The following is an 11,106-nucleotide window of genomic DNA, read 5'->3' as shown; positions in this document are numbered from 1 at the left end:
GGATGGCAAAAAAAAAAAAAAGCAAAATATACAGGAAGTAAGAAATGGAAAATTATTTGTTGATAACATGTATATTGATGTGCTTGATTGAGCCAATATACAGTGTACTCTGGATGGGAAATCTCATTTTGTTTGCTGTAATGATGTATAGTGAATGAATGTAAATAAATCAATTTAAATTTTTAAAAATGAGACAATATAGCAAGATAATTCAAACTGCCATGAAGGAAGTATAGTTAGATGTCAGTGCTGTGATACTGGGCTGTTGGGAAAGTCACAACGCATTTTTTCACAGAAAAACAGAAAAATATGTCATGACTTTTCCAGCGACCTAATATTTTTATGCAGTGCTCTGTTAGCATTAAACCAACTCTCTCTCTCTACCCAGCATAAAGCCTTATGTTTACAGAATAAGACCCAAATGTGTTGGCTTAGCCATGGTGGTACAAGAGAGGCAGTGCCACTGGTGGTGTTTGAGGCCACGTGGGATGCCTGGGTTTGGTTCCTGGCCCCGTCTAAATAGGTTGGGGGTAATGGCCTGGGCCAGTGGTCCTAGCTAACTGGGAGACTTGGGCAGGAAAGCTGCAGCATTGGTGACATGGCAAGACCTTGTCGAAAATACCTCTCACTTGTTTTTTCCTTGTTTAGTTCTTCCCACTCCTCTCTCAGAATAAATAAAATCAAATCCAAATGTGAATTCCCTATATTTGATATCCTGTCACATTTATATTGTCAATTGATCAACATATATAGAATTAAAAATGCTTTAGTTACAAAATTAAGAGGACTTCTCAAACAGATGTTTTGAATCAGGTTTGCCAGTAAGTGAAATTTTAATTCACATTTTGTCTTGTTTAAGAAGCTGACCTTGGAGCACTGGAATTATGGAGAACTTCCGACTTGGGAAAAAGCTTCAAAACCATTGGCGTGAAAATCTACTCATTTGGTCTTGGAGGACGTTTCCTTTTTGCCTCTGTAATGGCTGATAAGGTAGATATTTGCCTCTTCTCGGGGGCGGGGGGGGTCATAATTCTGTAAATTTGCCTCAGGTAGATCCCTTTATTCTTAGTATTGTCAATGTTTCTTGTGTTTTTGCGATATTTAATATCACTGTAAAGTTTGAGAGTGACTATTTTTACAGAGGCTTATTGATGCACACGAGCTGCACTATGCATTTATTCATTGTCCTGTCGCCATGCAAATTCTGGCCCTTTGGGATATGTAGACCCAGTGTTTGGGATTACTCAGACATGAATGTTCTGTGAAAATCAATCCATTTGCTCATGACCTAATAATAAAGTAAAGAAGATAGGCAACATTGAGAACCTTCTGTATGCTAGGTATTATGCTAGGTCCCAGGAGTACAGCAGTGAACAAAACAGGTAAATTTCCTGCTCCCAGAGCTGTGAAGAAATTGAAGCCAATAAGGAAATTGAAAACAACAGGACTTAGAGCAGTACTGTTTTGGACAGAGTGGTTTGGATGGGCTCTCTGACACCCGAATGGAGTGAGAGCATGACTACACATCTGGAAGGAGAGTAGGTTGTGGAAACAGCAAATGCGGAGATCCACAGGCCAGAGCCGGCTCATAATATTGAAGAAAAGGAACAAAGGGTAGTGAGGTTGGAACACAGAAGAGTGGTCAGAAGTGAGGCCAGAGAGGGAGCCAGTGGCCTGATAGATAGTACAGGGCCTTTCTGGATCATGATTAAAAGGTTGGCCTTTGTTCTTTGTGTGTTCGGGAGCCATGGAAGAGTTGTGAGCAGCAAACAATGTGATACGGCTTCTCTTTTGACAGAATAGGTATGTGCAAGATACTCTGAAGAGGCAAGAGTGGAAGCAGCAAGAGTTGCTAGGAGGCTAAGAGATAGTCCAAGTGAGAGAGGTGGTAGCTGGTTAACAGTGAGTGGAGGGAGAAGTGGTGAGACTGTGGACACATCGATACATGCATTTCTTTTTTTAATTATTATTATTATTTGTTATTATTATTGATTTGCTATAGGGCACGTGCACTCATGTGAGTGAGTGAGGAGAGAGAGAGAGGGGAAGTGAGAAAGCAAGCCATCAGGTCCAGGACTTGAACTGTGGTCAGCCAAGTAGGAGTCCAGTGCTCCAACCATCACACCAGCTGGTGGCCCCATTACATGTATTTCTAACAGGACTTGCTGATGGATTGGACATGGTTTGTGAGAGAATGACTAGAACCAAGGATAAATTTAGGGTCATTGGCCTGAGCTACTGGGTGAATAGCGGTACCATTTTCTGTGTTAGCAAAGACTTCAGGAAGAGCAGGTTGTGGTAGAAAAATCAATAATTCTGTTTTGGATATGGATGCCTACTAAGTATTTAAGTAGAAACATGAAGCAAGTATTTGGGTATATGAATCTCCCAAGATTATGTGCTTTTTAAACCATGTGATTAGATGATATCTTCTGGAGGAATGAGTAGATAAAGAAGAGATAAGAAGAGATGAGAGTACTGAGCGAACCCTAAAGCAACCCCACACATAAAGGTTGAAAAGCAAGCACAAATCTAGCAAAGAAGACTGAGAGGGAGGGACCAGTGAGATAAGGGGAAATCAGGACAGTGCGATGTCACCAGAGCCAAGTGAAAAAAGTGTTTCCAGAAGGAGGAAATGATCCACTCTATTATATTGAGCTGAAATGTTGAGTTACATGAGTTCTGAGAATTGTCTTCTGGAGTTGGCTGAGTGGAGTTGTCGATGACCTTGACAGTGCAGTTTCATTAGGGTGGAAAGGTTTAAAGACCAGGATGACTCCCGGGAGAACTGGAGGTGGGGAAATAGACATAGCAAGTATGGATAACTGTCCCAAGCAATTTTTTTTTTTTTTTTTTTTGAGAAGGAGATTTTTGCTTGCTGGAGAGGCAGAGAGAGACACAGACAGAAAGTGAGAAGTCCCCTCTGTCCCCCCCCCCCCCGCCCCAATTGGGATGGCCATACTGCGATCCCTTCCCTTCCATTTTCCTCTCAGGATTTTGGGCATTGCACACACATGCACCCTGCGTGTTTCAAGCCACTGGGTCCAGGACTTGAACCACAGTCAACTATCTGGAAGTCCAGCAACATAACCATTATGTCATCTGCTGGCCCCTGTCCCAAGCAATTTTATAATGATCCTCCCAACAACTCTATGAACGAATACTACTTTCTCAATTTTATAGGTGAGGAAATTGAGTAGCTTACCTAGAGTAACCCAATGACAGAACCAGGTATAAATTAGATTGTCACATTCCGGAGGATCTCTCCTTATAGCCTCATATGGTATACTACTACTATCTTCAAAATTAAAATTCTGCAACATGCTTTTAAACTCTATAACTTCTACCCCATGATCAGAATCAGAGTCAAAGTAATTAGACACCATGATATAAGTTAAATAAGTTAAATTGACTTATCACTGAACTTTAAAGAGCATTTAACCTAAGTAAGTCCAGAAATTAATTCTCATGCCCTGGTTAGCTATTTCTAATAGATGTTTTAAGCTATCTAATTGTTCCTTTCTTTTCTTTTTCTTTATCTTCTTTCTTTTCTTTTTTTTTTTTTTCTTTTTCAGTTTTTTGACATAGAGCACATGCACTCACCATAGAGTAGAGAGAGAGAGGAAAAATTAGAAGTCACCCTATAGAGCAGATGGTCACACCACAGTCCCTTCTCCTCCATTCTCCTCAGGATTTTGGACACACACGCATACACTCCCAGCATAATTTTTAAGCTGCTGGGGCTAGAACTCTAACCATAGTAGGCCATTTGGGAATCCAGCACCTTAACCACAACTATACCTGCTGATCCCAGCTTTAATTGTTTCTGTGCAGACTCCTTTACCAGTCAGCCTCTCCCCGATGAGTTTCCTTATAGTAGTAATTGCTTACTCTCCTTAGACTCTTCCCAGCCCATGCATATTTCCTTCATTATGGCTATTTTGAGACTTCCTCAAAGAGGAGGCAGGTCACATTTTGACTTCCCCTGCAATCTCCCAAGGGCCGTAACAGAATGAAGAAGCCAAAGAGAAAGCCAAGATAGCTTTACTTACAATAGAATGGATTGTTATTGCCTAGAACTTCGCTAGAGGTTAGAAATTGCTTTGGCAGTTGGTTCTCTGACCTTTTATTTATAGCAATTATACTCAGTAGGGAAATGAGTAATGATTATTATTAAAAAAAAATTCTTGTCCATGTCTCTGCACGTGACAGCTTAGCAGAAAATTTAAGAGATAAATATTGGCATCTGTTCCAGGATACAACAAGAAGGATCCACGTGTCAACAGATCAAGGGGACACGTGGAGCATGGCCCAGCTTCCCTCTGTGGGACAAGAACAGTTCTATTCGATCCTGGCAGCTAATGATGACATGGTGTTCATGCATGTAGATGAACCTGGAGGTAAGAGCTTTCCAGTGGCCCACCTGTGAGCCACAGAGATGTAAGATTTGAACCCTACTTTGAGTAGCTGTCCTTCTTAAATGTCGAGTTTTCCTTGTATCCCTAGAAATTTCCTAATATCCTATTGATTATTTCCTAGAAATAATATGTGGGGTCTGTTAAAAAGGCTGCCTGTTTTATACTCTAATGTGGTTTATATGCCTGTTCAAGTGTTCTAGAGCACAGCAGCTCAAAGATTTTTTTGGCTAATTGGTGCTAATAATTTGCACACTCTGTTAACCAGATAAGTGCAGAAACATTTGAGAGTAAACATTTAGAAACTCTCATAGATGTTTGGCAAAGTAATTTTATGTCTGTTGAATCTAATTTACAAAAAGTAGGGGCTTGTAGTTTCTCTTTTTCTATTTCATTTTTCTAATTTTTATAATATTTTATTTTTAAAAAGGGTTTGTGACATTTTGGAAATAAAGAATAGATTCTGTATCACATAGTTTGAAAAGCATTGTTCTAAAGTATAAGGATTCAGAGATGTGTAAAATATGATTCTAAATACAGTGCCTCTGCCACCAAAATATCTGGGAAGAGCTTTGCTATAAATCTGATTAATTCATTCAGCAAACTCAGCATCTTCTACATTCCAGGCACTAAGCTAGATACTATAGTTAAAGATGAATTTGAAGAACTTGAGTATCCAACCTTGATTGGTTCTTAGATTCTCAGCTAGCTACGTCATGAAGAAAGACCATCAGCTCATGTGCTTGATCAGTAAGGAGTCATGTATATGGTTAATCCATTGTTGTTTTTCTCTCTGTTACCTCCCAAGACTGTGTTCTGTTTGTTTGCCTATTTCAGATACTGGATTTGGCACAATCTTTACCTCAGATGACCGAGGCATTGTCTATTCCAAGTCTTTGGACCGACATCTCTACACTACCACAGGTGGAGAGACGGACTTTACCAACGTGACCTCCCTCCGCGGGGTCTACATAACAAGCATGCTCTCAGAAGGTTAGCCTCAGCCCCGCTGTTCTGCCCTGCTCCTTCGGCTGAATGTGGTAGGGTTGGAGACTTTCAGGGAAATTGATGATCTACTAATATTGTTTGCTTAGCCAACAAGCCTACCCCATGCAAGTTCTAGCTTCCTATTTTAAAGGAGTTATGGTAAATAGAATGAGAGAGAGAGCAAAACAACGGCAGGTAGAAAGAAAGATGCTTTGGCATGTTTGTTGTTCAGTTTGTAAAATGAATCTTGTGTATTGGGAGGTGTAAGCCTACAAGAATGAGCCTGACTTTGAACTACTTGTTGCTCTTTCTTGCCCTTCTTTTTTTAATTTTACTTTTTCTCTTTTTAAAATTTGCTATAGAGCACATGTGCCAGCCAGAAACAGAAAAAGAGAAAAAAAAAATACCCCCAAAGGGGCTTGGCCATGCTACAATCCCTTCTCCTCCATTTCTTCTCCTGGGATTCTGGGCATGCACACACACAGTCCTGGCTGTGTCTTTCAGGCTATTGGTTCTGACACTTGAACCATTCAGTCGGCCATGTGGGATCCAGCCACCTTAACCTCCATGCCATCTGCTAGCCCCTTCTTGCCCTTCTTATAGAGAGCATAGCAATAGCCAGACAAGATTTTGTGTGTCCTTGATGCCTCCATAGAGCTCGCTTTACCGAGGCTCATTTATACAAACACATTACCATCAAGTACTAAGACTTTTCAAGTTTTATTTTATGTAGGTATTTAATTTTTGATAGGAGCTAGGGGCTGTTGGTTTTTATTTTGTGAAGTCTTTGCAATGGCTTATAAGGTCCTAAGTGGTAATTGGATCCCTGCTTCCTCCCTATCCTCATCTTTGGCTCTTCTCGCCTTCATTTGCTCCACCCCCTGCCAGTCCTTAAACATACCAGGTACACATTTACGGACGGGTCCCTCTGTCTCCAGATACCTGCAAGACTGGTGTCTTCCTCCTTTGGGTGTTTGCCCATGTTATTTTCTGAGCGAGACCTGGCCTCACTATCCTGTTTTAAATTCCAGTGTGCCCACCCATACACAACACACACACAGACACACACGATCCATTTTTAGCTGTACCAGGTTTTTTCCAGAGCACTTAACTTTCTAACATACTGTCTAATTTACTTACTATGCTTAATGCTTGTTTTATGTATACTAGAGTGTATATTTTACACATTTTTTGTTGTTTCTTTTTCACTGATATATTCTTAAAAACTTACAGCAATTTTCAAATAGTTGGGATGTGATCAATATTTATTGAATGTGTGAATTTTTCTTTATTTGCTCTCTTGTTTGGGTTTCCTTGAAAAACTTAAAGCATATTCCTGCAGCATTTCATATCATTGAAACTAGAGAATGGAGAAGATACATGAGGGAGAAAAGATATAAGAGGGGTAGTAGGTGAAGTTGAGGACAGACAACAGGAGGTGAAAAGTATCTTTTTCAGAAGTATCAGTTCTAAATGATTTCTGAAATCATTTAGGTCCTGCTCAGTTGGGAGACCTTCTTTAAATATCATATTTAAAGTACCATTCAGTTATTACCTCGATGAGTCATTTTGTAAGGCTTTTGTAAAGCTTGTGGGACTCCAGGGTTATCATGGCGTTCTATATCCTCAGTTAGAAGAGAGTAATGCAATAATAAACTGAACTTAGTTGGGTGCTTCCAGTGTATCAGGTTTAATGCCATTCTTCTCCCATTCAGATAATTCTATCCAGACTATGATCACTTTTGACCAAGGAGGAAGGTGGACACACCTAAGGAAGCCTGAGAACAGTAAATGCGATGCAACAGCAAAAAACAAGAATGAGGTTTGTTTGCTCTGATCATCCCATGTGCTTGAGCAAAGCAGCCGTTCTGTTGCTTTCTGATCAGTGCCAGGCTTTTGAAAATGAGGTTTTGTACCTGATTAGAGTCTGCAGCTTAAGTTAGAAAGTTTGGAAGTGAGTAACAAAATTAACTTAGGGCTTGATGAATAGGAACTGTGAGGAAAGGTCAAAATACTGTGGATTGTTATTTGTATTTTAAAGAGAACAAAACTGAGGGCTTACAATTTGTGTTTTATTAAACTGCTGAATGAAAAGGGATGGACAGATGGGCCGGGATTAGTTAGGGGTCAGTGTGGCAGCTGTGAGACTTGGTCAGGATCACATGGAGAAGGGTTCAGCCTTCTTTTCCTGTCTGCCTGGGCTCACGTAGCCGGTAGTAGTGATCTGGTTAGTATGTTGGCAAGCTGAGGGGAGACCTGGAGCTAGAAATACAGAAGTGTCACCCCAGCAGATCCTAGATTCCAGGAGTGGTACCCTTGAAAGCAAAAAAAAAAAAAAAGAAGAAAGAAAGAAAGAGAGAGAGAGAGAGAGAGAGAGAGAGAGAGAGAGAGAGAGAGAGAGAGAGAGAGAGAGAGAGAGAGAGAGAGAGAGAGAGAGAGAGAGAGAGAGAGAGAGAGAGAGAGAGAGAGAGAGAGAGAGAGAGAGAGAGAGAGAGAGAGAGAGAGAGAGAGAGAGAGAGAGAGAGAGAGAGAGAGAGAGAGAGAGAGAGAGAGAGAGAGAGAGAGAGAGAGAGAGAGAAAGAAAGAAGAGAAAAGAAGCTTTGTATCTTTGTATCGGGTTGTTACAGGATCTGAGAGGACCTTGGGAAAACACTAGTGGTTTCCCTTCGAAGAAATGACAAGCGCTGGTAGTTCCTGAGCTCTCCTCACAGTACCTCCTCAGTGCTGATATGCTCTGCTCTTCTCTTCTCTAGACTGGGTTTTTGTTTTGTTGTAAGATCCTCAGATGGTGTGAGATAAATATACCTGTGCCACCCCAATATACTCTTTTCTTTCTACTCCTAAGTGCTATTGATCTGTCTCCACCTGCTTAGCACTTGTCCCATCCCTTTTTCATGGCCTTGGCCTTGCCCTCACCCCTTAGCTACCTTCCTCCTTTAAGCCTGGGCAGGTACAGTGGCCTCTGTTTGCCAGGCTGGAGACTCAAAATCATGGTTGCCATGTGGAATTTGGCCTCCTGAGCAGCATATTTCCATTGCAGAATGGAGTTAGCTCTTGTCAGCCTTCATTGTCACTACCCATATTATCACTGACAGGCCTCTTGTCACTCAGCGCCCTTCCCTAAACACCTTGCATATGCCATTCCTCTTGCCTTCCCTATGGTTTTTCCTGGGGGGAAGCTGTGCCTGTCTCTTCTAGCCCCCATTTGTTAGCCTTAGTGGGAACCCTAACCCTATGTTTGCTTCCAGTATTTTTAGTTTCAGGTCTTACATTTAAGTTTCTAATCCATTTGAGGTGATTTTTGTTTATGGAATGAAATGAAGATCTCCATTTATTCTTTTGTATGTGCCTATCTAATTTTTCTAGCACCATTTATTAGACAGGTGGTCCAATACATTTATTGTGTGTTCTTGGTCCCTTTGTCAGAGATCAATTGGTCATAAATGTGTGGATTTATTTTGAGGCTCTGTATTCTGTTTCACTGGTCTCCAGGTCTGTGTTTATGCCAGTACCATGCTCTTTTGATTACTTTAGCTTTATAATAGTATATTTTGAAACCAGGTAGTATGATTCCTCCATCTTTGTTCTTTTTTTTTTTTCCCCCTCAAGATTGCTTTGGTTATTGAGGGTCATTTGTGGTTCCATATGAATTTTAGGATTGCTTTTTTCTGTTTCTATGAAAATGCCCCTGGAATTTTAATAACCATTGCATTGAATCTTTAAATTGAGTAGTATAGACATTTTTTAACAATATTTTTTCCAATTCATGAACATGGAATATCTTTCCATTTATTAGTATTTTCTTTGGTTTCTTTCATTAATATTTTATAATTTTCATTGTACAAGTCTTCCACCTCCTTTTTTAAATTCATCTAAGTTTTTGGTTTTTTAAGTTTTTTGTCATTATAGCTGGGATTTTCTTTATTTCTTTTTTGGAAAGTTGTTATTGTGTGAAGTATATTTTCATATGTTGATTTTGAATTCTATAATTTTATTGCATTTGTTTATTCTAACAGGTTTTTTTAAAATTATTTGTTTATTTAATTCTATTTGTTATCTTTTTTTTTTTTTTTTTTTCCCAATTTGACCAGAGAGAGACAGAGAGAGAGAGAGAGAGAAAGGGAAAGTAAGAAAGCAAGCCACCAGGTCCGGTACTCTACTCTTGGTCAATCATGTGAGAGTCCAGTGCCTTTACCCACCATGCCACCTGCCAGCCCCTTGAACAGGTTTTTTTGGTGGAATTTTTAAGGATTTCTATATATAAGATCATGTCATCTGCACGCAGATAACATTATCTCTTCCTTTCTGGTTTGGATACCTTTTATTTCTTATATGATAGTTCTGGCTATAATACTTCTGAATAGAAGTGGCAAGAGTAGGCATCCTTGTCTTGCTCCTAATCTTAGACCAAAAACTTCCAGCTTTTTACCATGGTGTGTTAGCTGTCTGCTTGTTGTCTATGGCCTTCATTATGTTGAGGGACAATCTCCTCTACTTAATCTGTTAAAAATTTTTATCATAAAAAATGACTGAATTTTGTCAGATGCTTTTTCTGCATTTACTGAGATGATTATATGATTTTTATCTTTCATTCTGCTAATGCGATAACCCACATTATTAATTTGTGTATGTTGAACCATCTATATCCAAAAGATAAATCCTATTTGATCATGGTACATGATCCTTTTAATGTGCTGTTGGCTTCAGTTTGCTAGTATTTTGTTGAGGATTTTTCATCAAGAGATTAGCCTATAGTTTTCTTTTCTTGTAGTATTCTTGTCTGGTTTTGGTATCAGGATAATATTGACCTTATAAAATGAGTTTGGAAGCATTCTCTCCTCATTAATTTTTTGCAAGGATTTTCAGAGAGATTAGTTCTTCTTTAAATAATATCTGGTAGAATTCACCAGTGTTTTGGGGAAGCTTTTGTTACCGATTCAATCTCTTTATACTTACTGGTCTGTTTAGATTTTTTCCTTTTTCTTGATACAGTCTTCATAGGTTGTATATGTCTAGGACTTTATCCATTTCTTCTAGATTATCCATGTATGTATAATTGTTCACAGTCTCTTCTGGTCATTTTTTGTAGTTCTCTTGTATCAGTCGTAAAATATCCTCTCATGTCTGCTTTTTGCTTTCTCTCTTCTTTCTTGTCTATCTAAAAGTTGTCTAGCAAAAATTTTGTCCATTTTTTTTAATGTTCCAAAAAGCAGTCATAATTTCATCAATCTTTTCTGCTGTTTTCTAATTTCTGTTTTGTTTATTCTGTCCTGATCTTTATTTTTTCCTTTCTTCTGTTCATTAGGCTTAGTTCTTTTCTAGTTCCTTGAGGTGTGAAGTTAACGATGCTGTGGCGCTTTTTCTTTTTTTTATGTAGGTGTTTATCACCATAAACTTTTCTCTTAGAACTGCTTTTGCTGCATCCCATAAATTTGGTATGTTGTGTTTTGATTTTCACTTGTTTAAGAATTTTTTTAGAAGTTTCATTTGACCCATAGGTTGTTTAAGAGTATATTTGACGTCCACATATTTGTGGATTTTCCTCTATTGATTTCTGTTTTCATAGTGTTATATTTGAAAATTTGGAAAAGATAACTTGAGATTATTTTAATCATTTTAATCTTTTTTGCTATCAAGTGTGTGGACTTGCCAGAGAGAGAGAGAGAGAAAGAGAGAGGGAAAGTGAGAAATCACCCTCCAGGGG

The 11,106-nt window shown here is 39.1% G+C and overlaps 1 protein-coding gene across 1 annotated transcript in view; it reads left to right on the top strand.

Annotated features, from left to right (window-relative positions):
* The window catches only part of SORT1 (sortilin 1), a gene marked incomplete at its 5' end in the record, with an annotated part of 72,110 nt that overhangs the window by 41,100 nt on the left and 19,904 nt on the right, over positions 1-11,106 (top strand). The window contains 4 exon segments of the mRNA XM_006149525.3: positions 863-990; positions 4,256-4,400; positions 5,253-5,408; positions 7,118-7,224. Of these exon segments, the coding sequence (XP_006149587.2) occupies positions 863-990; positions 4,256-4,400; positions 5,253-5,408; positions 7,118-7,224 (536 nt within the window).

This window comes from Tupaia chinensis, unplaced genomic scaffold (assembly GCF_000334495.1).
Source record: "Tupaia chinensis unplaced genomic scaffold, TupChi_1.0 Scaffold000270_1, whole genome shotgun sequence".
Lineage (NCBI taxonomy): Eukaryota > Metazoa > Chordata > Mammalia > Scandentia > Tupaiidae > Tupaia > Tupaia belangeri.
Note: the sequence above shows the minus strand (reverse complement) of the source record. Positions and strands in the feature narration are given on the sequence as shown.